This window comes from Somniosus microcephalus, chromosome 4 (assembly GCF_052327205.1).
Source record: "Somniosus microcephalus isolate GS21.2 chromosome 4, FLI_Smic_1.0, whole genome shotgun sequence".
Classification (NCBI taxonomy): Eukaryota; Metazoa; Chordata; class Chondrichthyes; order Squaliformes; family Somniosidae; genus Somniosus; species Somniosus microcephalus.
Window position 1 is genome coordinate 240,127,735 of NC_140990.1, and position 12,664 is coordinate 240,140,398.

General features: G+C 40.3%; 1 protein-coding gene across 1 annotated transcript in view; it reads left to right on the forward strand.

Moving 5' to 3' along the window:
* The window catches only part of cwc22 (CWC22 spliceosome associated protein), a 96,990-nt gene that overhangs the window by 9,771 nt on the left and 74,555 nt on the right, over window positions 1-12,664 (forward strand). Inside the window, exon 2 of the mRNA XM_085985979.1 lies at window positions 6,675-9,214. Within this exon, the coding sequence (XP_085842105.1) occupies window positions 6,675-9,214 (2,540 nt within the window). The remainder of the gene's footprint in view (window positions 1-6,674; window positions 9,215-12,664) is intronic.

Genomic DNA, 12,664 nt, shown 5'->3' on the forward strand with positions numbered 1-12,664 from the left:
ACATGCTGGATCAGAACAAGTTCACAAATTTATTTGAGTGATCGATTTCTGCTAATTGACCGTGTGGGCTTGGTAGCCTTGGAAATAGAAGAACAATTTTCTTAGTTTCTTATTGATTCAGTTGGCAGGTACCGATGAAAAACAAACTGCTTTTGATTTTTGACATTTAGTCTATCAGATATTTGGCTGAAAAGAGCACTTCTCTGTTAAGCTCCCAATCACTTGTTTTTACCTTCCAGTCACATGACACTTGGTGTTTTATTTTCATGGAGTTTTATTTGGAGCTGGTGTACTTGGTCACTGCCTTTGTCCTGTCCGACACTGTGCTTAACCAGCTCCCTTGCAGCAGCAGGCGCATGGCAGTCTGGATCTCCCAGGAGCTGATGATGTGGTGCTTGTTGTAATGGGCCAAGTGGGAAGCTTTACCTGTGATGCGCTCGAAAATATCCTTCATGGAGGAGTTTATGATGCTCATGGCCTTGGAGGTGTTGGGGTGAATGTGTTTCCTCACTTTGTAGATGTAGATGGAGTAACTCTCCTTCCTCTCCCTTCTCCACTTCTTGCCGTTCTTTGCTGGCACTTTATTCAATGCTTTCTTGGTGCTCTTCCTGGGCACTGCTTCTTCGACAATTTTGAACTCTATTTCAGAGATGTGACGCCTGTGAGGCCATACTTTCAAGTTTGACACCTTACAAAGACATAAAGTGACAGCAGATGCAAGTGTTATTATAATCGAGAAATGGATGTTGACTTGTCTGATTTTCCAGTAAAGTTGTAAATTGTTTCTTGAAGTTTTTTCATTTGTCCTAGACATGTGATATTGGTTGTGGTATTGCTGTTGTTTAAATAATTATTTTAAGACATTGTAAACCACAAGTAATGTTGAGACAAATGAATGCTTCCCTAATAAATTTTACAGGATATTTTGCTTTATTCTATAGCTATTGATTTAGATGTCTATCACAATGTCTTCTCGGAATGAACTGTGATATTTGAAAACTGGTATTTAATATTTAAGACTGAGAGCTGGCTGAAATAGAAGACTTTTATCCCATCTATTTTGGCTGGATTCAAACAGATGGAAGGGCTATGTTTTAAACCCCATGTGCTAAATAAACCCCAGATTTTAAAAGGGAGCCATGGTAATTTAACAGCAAGTCTATTCCTATTTAAACGTGCATTTTAGGACCTGATGAAGAAAGATATTAAATCTCAACCCCCATCAACTTTTACCTAATTTTTAAAACTTAATTTTGAAAATTCATATCACTTATTAAAATAGAAAATTAACTAAGTAATGCCTGCTTACAATCTGTGTGATAAGCATGGGAGGGTAAGTAGTGCACGTGATTCAGATGCTGAGTTAGCTTTAGGACTGGTATTTAACTCCATGCTGCCGAAGCTTAAAATTTATTTCAGTTAACAGTTTTTATAGGATTGTTTTAAACTGAGAATTAAAACCATTACTTGGAGTCCACCATACAGTCAAAAAGCTCTTTTGTGTTTCAAAATGAACCGATGGTTCCCACCTTTTAACAAAAAAGAAGTAACTCCAGTATATATTTTTTACTCTTCTCCCAAATAACCTTGCTGCTTATTGGTGAATGCTTGCGATGTAAAGGAAGAATTGCTTAGCCTTGTATTGTGAAGCAACTGAATTGCATGTAAAATTACAGATATAATCTGGAAGCCTTCTACTTAACCAAGTAGAAGACTTCCAGATTATATCTAACTTTACATGCAATAAAGTCTTTTTATTCAGGCAAGGTCTCTCTGGTGGGAAACTTTGCGACGGCATTTTGCATATCATAATTCACAAAACAGTAGATCAATTAACAAGGGCGCTGTTACCTCAAATATTACTAAACCTTTCCGCTCTCTGCCTCAACTACTCTCTGTGACGAAACCCTCTTGTGTAAAGAAATTTCTCTTACCTTTATGTATGACGATGATCAAAGCTTGGCATTTAAATTATGTACTCAAAACTTGATTACAGATTGAAATTGAGTTTTAACAGTAGTTTCCAAGTGTTCTGACTTTGTGGGTTGCTTAGGTGCATACTGTGGAGTCTCTCGGGTCACGTATAAAGTCTATATAGCACCGGATGTCCCAAAGCACTTCAGTGTGTGAAGTACTTTTGAAGTGTAGTCGCTGTTATAATGTAGGCAAATGCAGGAACCAATTTGTGCTCAACAATGTCCCACAATCAGCTGTGAAGATAAATTTCCTGATATTCTGTTTTTGTCTTGATTTAACAACTCATTCGAAAGATGGCACTTTCAATAATGCAGTACTTCCTCAGTGCTATGCTAAAGTGACATCCTAAATTGTGTGTTGAAGTCTCTGGAGTGGGACTGGAACCCATGACCTTCTGACTCCGAGGTGAGAGTGCTACCACTGAGCCAAGGCTTGCACCTAATGCCCTGCCAGCACAGAGAATTGGGTGTCAGCCTTGGCTCAGTGGCCTGCATCTAATGGTGGAGTGGCAGAGGGAGGGTGAACATTAAACCATAGCCAGAAGAGGGTGCAAGCTGCAACATAAGGCTGGCGAAGATTGCAGAGATACGATGGAGTGAGGCCACGGATTGAAGACGAGGAAGTGGATTTTAAAGTTGATCTGCTGGGTGGCAGGGAGTTAGTGCAAGTTGTCAAGTGCAGGATTGATGGGTATGTGGGACATTGCGCAGCTAGGATGGGGTTTGCAGAGTCTTTGAAGAGTTGGCATTCGTGTAGAATTAGAGCTGGGGAGAAGGGTGATGAGAGCATTGGAAAAGTTCTGTCTTGGGGACAACAAAAGGAAATGAGAATTGCAGGGGAACTTTTACTAAAATGTTGGTAACTGTGGAACAGATTACTGGCATGATGGTGAAATCAACCTCTGTGTTTCAAGAAGGGACTACACCGGTTCTTGTTAACAAATGGAATTCAGCATTGTTACAAATGCTCCAAGAGAATACTGTGGATTGGTAGGCTAGATGGACCAAAGGTATTCTCCTATCTGAAACTGTTATGTTACTTCAATTTTAGTTTCAGGCTAAAATGTGAAGAGACTGCTAGAGCAAAACCTTTCCACTCTACCAAAACTCTACCAGGATTCAACCATAACCTCTTGGCAAGTGCTCAACATGTACATGCCAGCAATGTGCTTACACCCTACCCATGAAGCACCTACATTATACCAGTGCAACTTTCCCTTCTGTCTAAGTGTGAATGACACTGCTGAGTAATACTTTGATCAGCTTTGTGGTTGGGACTTGCATCAATTAGAAATTAAATTAAGACTGCCCAAATTCATTTTGGTTAGGACATTTATAGTTGGCTGAGATGACATATACGCAGACTTTAAAAAAAGAAGTGGTGTTTTACCATTTGTAGTGTTGGCCTTGGCTCAATGGTAGCGCACTCGCCTCTGAGTCATGGGTTCAAATCCCACAATAAAGATTTGAGCACATAATCTAGGCCGCTACATTTGTGCTGTACTGTTGAAGGTGCTGTCTTTTGGATGAGACGTTAAACCGAGGCCTCCGCCAGACAAAAGATCCCATGGCACTAATTTGAGAAAAAGCAGGGCAACTTTCCTGGTGTACTGGCTGACATCCTTCAACCAACATCACTAAAACAGATTGACTATCCATTGATTTCATTGCTGTTTGTGGGACCTTGCAGTGCACAAATTGGCTGCCACATTTCTGTACATGACAACAGTGGCTGTGCTTCAAAAGTACTTCATTGGCTGTGAAGTGCCTTGGGACATCTTGAGACATTAAAGGCACTGTACAAATGCTTTATTATACAATGAGTTCTTGGTTTTTATTGTTGATGAAAGAATTTGATTTGGAAATCCCTGTCCCATAAATTTTGGGTAGTTTCTGTCCTTCCACACTAAGAAAGAAACAGAAAGGTAGTGACTGTAAAAAAAATAAAAAATAAATAAATGGTGAATTGAAAAAGAAATGCTGCATAAGATTAGAAAACTGAAACTTTATTATTGTTTCATGTATTGATTAGAGAATATTCAAATGTTCTACAGAAGCTGCAATTAGAATGACTACATACCATTTTTGTGTCTTTAGATGTGATACCTGTGTGTGTGTATCTCTAGCTATATTAATTAGCATTAAAATATAAACCCAAAAAAATCAGATTTTCTCCCCAAGGTTGGCAAGATTTGATGGTTAAATGCAGAAGTAGCACAATTGGGGATTTTCCCTGACTATAGTAGTTCTGTGATTAAAATATGTAAATGTTCATCAAGTGGACTTTGTTCTGCAGGTGCCCTTTTTCTTGGCCATGAGCTGTTGGTTCAGCCTCATGGATGTATGCTAAAGGTTTTTAATAGGTTCTTCACTGTACAGTAATTGTGTCCTACAGAGAAAACAGCTGCAGATAACTAGTTCTGCCTATTTTTTTATAAAAACGGCTGCAGATAACTAGTTCTGCCTATTTTTTGAAAAAAAAGGATAAAACTAGATTTTGACTGACCTTATTTCATACCACTCCTGCTGAAAGTGAAAAATTACCCTGGAAGTCTAGTACTGTGTTTCTGTACCTTGGAGCCTGATGGTGGTGCTGTTTTACCACTTTGGATATAAACTCCAATTTATTTTCAGTGGCAAAATCTTCCTTCTAGATTACATTCCAATTGCTCCTGAAAGCACCTTTATTCCCCTTTTCATGTTGTGAATTGAAGCAAAGAGTTCACAATGCAAATGGCTACATTTGTAAATATCTGATACCACTTGGTGGTTTTTGAGTAAGTTGTGCTAGTGAGCCTTCTTTGCATACTTCAAGCTGGACGGACGGTTTGCAGTAAGTGCAAATAATGTTAGTTCAGCTAGCTGAATATTAAGGTTTTCACATTGAGCTATATGTAGATCAGCAAACCACCAGGTTGCATTAGTTCTGTTTAATGGCACCCACTGTAGACCGTAATGTAGCGCTCCAGAGAACAGTTTTGTAAAAAAAGTGACCCCCCCCCCCCCCCCCCAACCTTCTGTACACTTTAATTCCCAGGTGTATAATTGGGGAAAAATAAGAGTAATGGGCTTATATTCAATGAATTTCCTAGATCATATAGTGTAAGCTTACTTCTGAGTTTAAAAAGTTGATGGTAATTATGTGTACATTTTTAGACAAGAAAGGACAAACTTGCATTTATATAGTGTCTTTCAAGTCCTCTGGATGTACCAAAGTGTTTCCCAGCCAATGAATGAGTTTTGAAATGTAGTTACTGTGGTTTTGTAGGCTGACGTGGCAGCCAGTTTTTGCTTTGCAACGAACAGTAACGGGATTAATGATCAAATAATCTACTTTGATGGTATTGGTTGAAGGAATAGATATTGGCCAGGACACCTGGAGAACTGTTCCACTCTGAATAGTGCCACGGGATCGTTTGAGTCCACCTGAATAGATTGACAATGCCTCAGTTTAATGTTTCAGCTGAAGGACAACAGGTGTGACAATGCAGCATTCCTTTAGTACTGCACTGAAGTGTCATCCCAGATGTGCTCAAGTTTTGAGTGGCGTTTGAGCGCACAACCTTTGACTCGAAGGCAAGAATGCAACCGCTGAGCCAAGCTTGCACAAATTAATTGTTAACAAAAGCGGTGGCTTTATTGGTGGCCTAAGAAAAGATGCACTGAAAAACAGTTGCTTTGATCTGCATGATGTTTGGTACATGTATATTTCCACACAAGACTTTGTTTTTGACTATTGATATATGTGACTGATATGCCCTGTAATTGTGTAATAGCAATTCAGTCCTGTTCGGTTTCTGTAATATGTTCAAGGGAAGGAAGTCTTTACATCTGACATATTTAAAGGTAAAATAAATGTTCACTGAAGGGTTGGTTAATAGGTATTAAATGATACTTTATGATCCTGCAGCAAGTTCACTAAACCCGTTGGAGTACATTACATTATTATTGTGTAGTTCATTTTTAATAATTCTTGTACTAATGTCACTGGAGCATGTCTAACTGTGTTTAGTACCGTTAGGTTTTTCTGTATACTGTCAGTAAATGCTGAGCTAAAAGTAATTACTGCCTTTGAGTTTGTTTTTGTTGAGTTTATCCACCTAGTCAGTGCATAAATATAATTTCAAACTTCAAGAGCACTGGGTGACTGGTCAGTATACTGTCCTGAGACCTGGGTTTCAATTGTGCCCTTGTTGGTATGATTAAATTCTGCCTTCTCTGTTGTCTTGATGGTATATAAAAAGAATTTGTGTTAACCCAGTTCTTTGTGGATATGCTGTGCCCATGGCATAAAACTGTCTGGAACTTTGTTTAAATTGACACTATCCAGGTAATCTCAATCACAAAAACTAGGGGGCAGGTGGGTGGGGGAAAGACTTGCCTTTATATAACATTTTTCCTCATTTCTCAAATGTTCCAAACTACAATGGATTAACAAAAATTGAGCATTAGCACTGCAAAGAGTGCTCTAGCGAGGCTTGCATTAAGGCACATTATTGGAGCAGTTAGAGCTTTATTGTGCATCTGAGCATGATGCACTTGACCAGAATGTGATGCTAATGCACAGTGTCCAAAATGGAAAATTGATTGGGAGAAAAAAAATGCTTAAGGGGGGGAATTACAACTGAGCAATATCTCCTGATCTGAATTCTACAGTAGCTGTTACTGATTTCTTACGGAGCTCTTTTCTCTCTTCAGGGACAGCAGCAACGGCAGTGATTCCAGCTCATCCAGCAGCAGCAGTGGCAGTAGTAACAGCTCTTCCAGCAGCAGTTCAAGCAGTTCAAGTGGAAGTAGCAGCAGCAGCAGCAGTAGTGATAGCAGTAGCAGGAGTTCCTCTTCGAGTCCTCAGGAAAAAAGAGGCAGATCACCAAGGAATACCAGTAGGAGAAAAGAGGAAAGGCACTTTGAGAGAAGAGACAGAATTTTCTCGCATGGGGACCACCGAATGAGGCTATCTGATCGAGAAAGAAGGGATGAAAAACCTATCGTCCGAGAAGAAAGACGCTCGGATATCAAACAACTGGGCTGGTCAAAGGATAGAAGGCCAGAGAGTGACAAAAGACGACGCTCTCCTGAGAGTTCTTGGAAGGAACCTTCAAGAAGCCGTAGTCCCCAGGAGATAAGGCGAAGATACAGCCCAGATTCAAGGAGCAAAATTGGGGATGATAGGAATAGAAGACACGGAAGAAAATCTAATAGTTCTTCTCCCAGACAACAAAGGAAAGAATACAGGTCCAGTTCCAGAAGTCCTCGTCGGTTATCAAGGAAAGAGGCTACTACTTCAAAGTTTAGTAGTAGATTAGAAAAAGCTGATAGCCTCAGAAGAAGTCCAGAGAGTCGGGACAAGAGAATATCTATGGAAACTCGTCCAGCCAGCAACAGGAGTTGTTTACAGCTAGAAGAAAGTACACGTCGAACACATTCTAGAAGCTATAGCCCTTCGAGGTCAAGGCAATGCCATCCTAGTCTTGAATCAAAGGAGAAAAATAAAGATGGCAGAAATCGAAGATCAAATAGCTCATCTCGTAGTCCCCACAGAGAAGATTTTAAAAGTTCAAAGAGTCCGGATTCACATTCTTCAAGTGTAAGACATGACTCCCAGAAAAGCAATATATTAGTGGAATCTGACCCAGGGAGAAGGAAAGAAGAATGTATTGTTACTCAAGGCAGAGGGAATACTTCTGAAAGTCCAGACAGTAATGAGCCAAGCACTCAGTCACCAAGTTATAGAAAACAAGCACAGTCTGCAGTGAGCTCTGTTAGAGAATGTTCCAGAAATAATAGCCCTGAAAGTACAAAGCAAAAATCTCCAAGTCCCTCTTCAAGAAGTAGAAGTGATGAACGTGAATGTACTCCTCGAGCACAGCAACAAAAACCTGATGGTTCACCCTGTCCAAGTGAAAGAGAAGTGCACAAATCAGAGTCAGAAAGTCCCAGATCATCCCATAATGAAATCACTGATTTTCATAAAAGCAGCATGGTACTGCCAGATTGTCTAGAAGAAAGTAAAACCTCTGCTGTGCAGGAAGAAGACAACCAAGAACCAAGTTCTGACCAAGGAAAAGAAAATTGGCCTGAAAACATTCATTCCACAAGCAGTAGACCTCTCGCCTGCTCTGCCACAAGTTCTGGGAAAGATTTGTCTGCAACTGTCAGTAATGAATCAAAATGTAAAGATCTTGATTCAGAGAATAGTAAAAAAGATAGGAGTAGAAACTCTTCTAAAAGTTCAAGACGAAGATCATCCAGTACATCATCGTCCTCGTCGTCATCATCCTCCTCCTCCTCCTCCTCCTCCTCCTCCTCCTCCTCCTCCACTACCTCTTCCTCGTCGTCATCGTCGTCTTCGTCGTCCTCATCAACATCCAGTGAAGAAGAGAATAATGATAAGCCTGGCTCTGATTTAGAACAGCCTACGTCACTATGCAGGCATGAGAAGAAAGGATCTAATTCAGAGACTTCGCCACTGAACACACGTACCAACAGTGAGAGAGGAAGTCCAGATGGTAAAGAAGAGGAGAGGTTTGAAGACTTGGAGTCATCGGATGAAAAAAGGACGCTTTGTCCTGCAGACAGTACTGGAAAGATCCCTTCTCGGAATCATAGTCCTTTACAAGAGCAGCCCCAATGCCCAACTTCATGTGGTATAATATATGGAAATCAAATATCTGCTGAAGAAGTGCAAAGTCCTGATGGAGTATCTTCTAGTGAAAAGAAACATGATTATAAAACCGATTCAGATACTTCAGAATCCTCTCCAGTTCGGGTTACACCCAGTTCTCAAAAAAATAGAAAATCTCTGTCAGATACAGAAAGAATAGATGAAAGAAGCTGTCAAAAAGTAAGTCCTGAAAATAAGGAACCAGACAGTACTTTGTCATCTGATCCAACAGGTGACAAGGACCTGCAAACTGTAGAAAGCTCGGAGGTGGAAAATTCAAATATCCAGAGTCCACATGTATCCAGTCAAAGACAACAGAGTCCCATTTTGGACAGTGTGGATGTAAAGCAACAAACCTATCCTCAGAAAAAGAGGCAAAGATCATCTTCCTCGGAGAGGGGGGTTGGTGAAAGGTCTGGATCCGAGAGTCCTGGGGCACCTCCTCACAAAATAACATCCAAGTCTTGCAGTCCTGTTTCTGGTTTGAGGAAGGCACCAGGACGTTCTCATTCCGCTTCATCACAAGAGCAAGAACACGAAGAACATGAGAGCAGCAGGCCAAGGGATGTGTCAGGTACAGTGACTTTTTGATTGGATGAGTAATTCAATATGCTAAGCTTAGTTGTACAACTAAAAATGCGTCCTCAGGAATAAAGGGTCCAAATTTGGGTTTGTATTCAGAATTGTGTGTGATAAATCAGTGATGCTACGTAAATTGAAACAGTTTAAAAACTTGAGCACCAGAGGGAACCAAGCAGCACTGGTTAAGCCCATTTAATTCTCTCATTCCAACAATTATCTAGGACAGCGAAGGCAAATGTTCTTGTATAACTAATAAATATATACTATAATATTTGGTCAAAATGAAGACAACTACTCACTTAAACACCACAAACAGAACTTAGTTTTGGAACCACAAAAACAGAAGTAACTGGCCTGGAATTTGCAGTGGGTAATAACAGGGAATGAACAACCTTCGCTGTTATTACCACTTCAAAACTGACCTCAACTTCAGGATGTAGTGCATGCGCATCCTAAAGCGGAAATCCTGAAATTGCAGTCAGTCATTCATTGCTCCGACACTGGCTGGGCTGTGCCTGCCCCACGCAACCAGCGAGCAGTGTAATCGGGGAAACTGACAAAAACTTTGGCTCTTCCGCTGTAATATCGTTAAATATCCCATTAAAAGTTAGACCCTTTTGGATTAGGTATAACTGGGGTTTTAACAGCGTATTGACTGCTAAACAAACGTTATGGCCTTGAAAAACACACTTTAATTTTGTGGAGTGTCAAATTTATCCATTAAAAAAAAAATTTAATGAAACTTTTTAAAATTTTGTTTATAAAAAGTTTGTTCATCTTTATTTCAGGTTTACCTTTTCCCCATGTGAGAGCCCCAATCTTTGATTTGGTCTGCATAACATTGTTAAAAAGTTAGAATCAAAGGAGCTTACTCACTTCCTGGTTCTCGGTCTGAGAATTCTGCATTATGATTGGCTGCTTAGACAGCTTGTTGATGCCACAGCAGCACACACTAGGAATTCCCCATTAACTTACAATGATCTCAACTGAATGTCGGAAAAGCCGTACTTCTCGCCACAGAGATCGCGAGATCTTTATGGGAAGCTTACTTCAGGGTCAGCGGCGCATGCCTTTGCTTCGCCGCTTACCGCGAATTACGGGCTAATGTGTTCAGTTTTACTTAACATAAATCAGTTCAGAAATCCAGTATATCAACCTTTTGTTTCAACTTAATATAGCATATCATTACAGTACATACTTGGCAGAGTTGGTCCTTTTCAGTGTTTTATATAGTGACTGGTAGCAATTGTGCTGTTTCTGTTTAACATACAAGCAATAAAGGCTGTTTCATCAGGTAACAATTAAGTGCTAAATCATAACAGTTCCACCTTGTACTGTGAGATGACTCCAGGGTAGGTGCTCAGTCTTCTACTCTGCTTTAATCCCAGCTTTCTTCAAAGTTATACCTTGCATACACTTGCGCTATTTAAACTACACTTATTTAAACTGTCCCAATTGTGAAGCTCCTTTTTGAAATGAAATTGAACATAACCTAATGCCCCTATTTGCAACCATGTGATGTTTTAACTTCTGTTCAAACTTCTAGAAAAACTAAAGCCAAAACTTTATCTTTTGAGTTTGTCAAGATTCATACATAACTTCAGGTAAATTATGACCCCTCAAATCACGACCGCACAATCCCTGCTCATCAAGGTTGGAATCTCGATTCAAGATATACTTGTCCAAATAACTCTAGCATTTAGCTTTCAGAATTAGTACTTGGTATATTGTATAATTTGGCTGAAAAAGGAACCTTCCTTCTCTTGATAACGAACCAAACAAAAAGAGGGTTCTTTTGAATCTTTTCTCCTCAGGATGCAGGATCAACCATTAACTAAGGGACAGGCCTCCAGGCCCTTGAAAATAGTAATAGATTACATAGAATTTACAGCACAGAAGCCCAACTGGTTTATGCTCCACATGAGCCTCCTCCCACCCTACTTCATCTAACCCTGTCAACATATCCTTCCATTCCTTTCTCCCCCATGTACTTAGCTAGCTTCCTCTTTAAATGTATCTATGCTATTTGCCTCAACTACTCCATGTAGTCGTACATTCCACATTCTAACCAATCTCTGGGTAAAAAAGTTTCTCCTGAATATATTAATGACTATCTTATATTTATGGCCCCTAGTTTTAGACTCTCCCACAAATGGAAACATCACCTCTATGTCTACCCGATCAAATTCCGTCATAATTTTAAAGACCTCTATTAGGTCACACAAGAATTAGGAGCAGGAGTAGACCATACTGCCCCTCAAACCTGCTCCGCCATTCAACAAGATCATGGCTGATATTCAGCCTCAACTTCACTTTCCAGTCCGATCTCCATATCCCTTGATTCCCCTCGTGTCCAAAAATCTATTTATCTCAGCCTTGAATATACTCCATGATTCAGCATCCACAGCCCTTTAGGTAGAGAATTCCAAAGATTTGCAACCCCCTGAGTGAAGAAATTCTCCCTCATCTCAGTCTTAAATGGCCGGCCCCTTATCCTGACTCTCCGGTCAGGGGAACCAACCTCTCGGCATCTACCCTGTCAATCCCCCTCAGAATCTTATGTTTCAATGAGGTCACCACTCATTCTTCTAAATTCCAGAGAGTATAGGCCCAATCTACTCTGTCTCTCCTCATAGGGCATCCCTCTCAACCCAGGGATCAATCTAGTGAACCTTTGTGTCCTCCTCACAGCTTACTTTCCCATCTAGCTTTGTATTGTCAGTAAACTAGGATATTTTACACTCGGTCCCTTTTATCCAAGTTATTAATATAGATAGATTGTAAATAGCTGAGGCCCAAGCACTGATCCTTGCGGCACCCCACTAGTTACAGCCTCCCAACCTGAAAATGACCCCGTTTATCCCTGCTCTCTTTTCTGTCCGTTAACCAATCCTCTATCTATCCATCCATGCTAATATATTACCCCCAACTCCGTGAGGCCTTAACTTGTGTAACAGTCTTTTATGTGGCACGTTATCGAATGTCTTTAGGAAATCCAAATATACTACATACACTGGTTCCCCTTTATCTCCCCTGCTAGTTACATCCTCAGAAAACTCTAATAAATTGGTTAAACACAATTTCCCTTTCATAAAACCATGTTGACTGCCTATTTTCTAAGTACACTATTACTACTTCCTTAATAATGGATTCCAGCATTTTCCCGACAACTGATGTCAGGCTAACTGGCCTGTAGTTCCCTGTTTCTCTCTCTCCCTCCTTGTATAGCGGGGTTACATTTGCTACCTTCCAATCCGCTGGGACTGTTTTGGAATATAGGGAATTTTGGAAGATCACAACCAATGCAGCCACTATCTCTCTAGCCACCTCTTTTAGAACCTTAGGATGCAGGGCATTTGTCGGCTTTTAGTCCCATGAGTTCTCTACTGATACTAATTACTTTAAGTTCCTCACTCTTGTTAGCCCCTTGGTTCCCCACTAT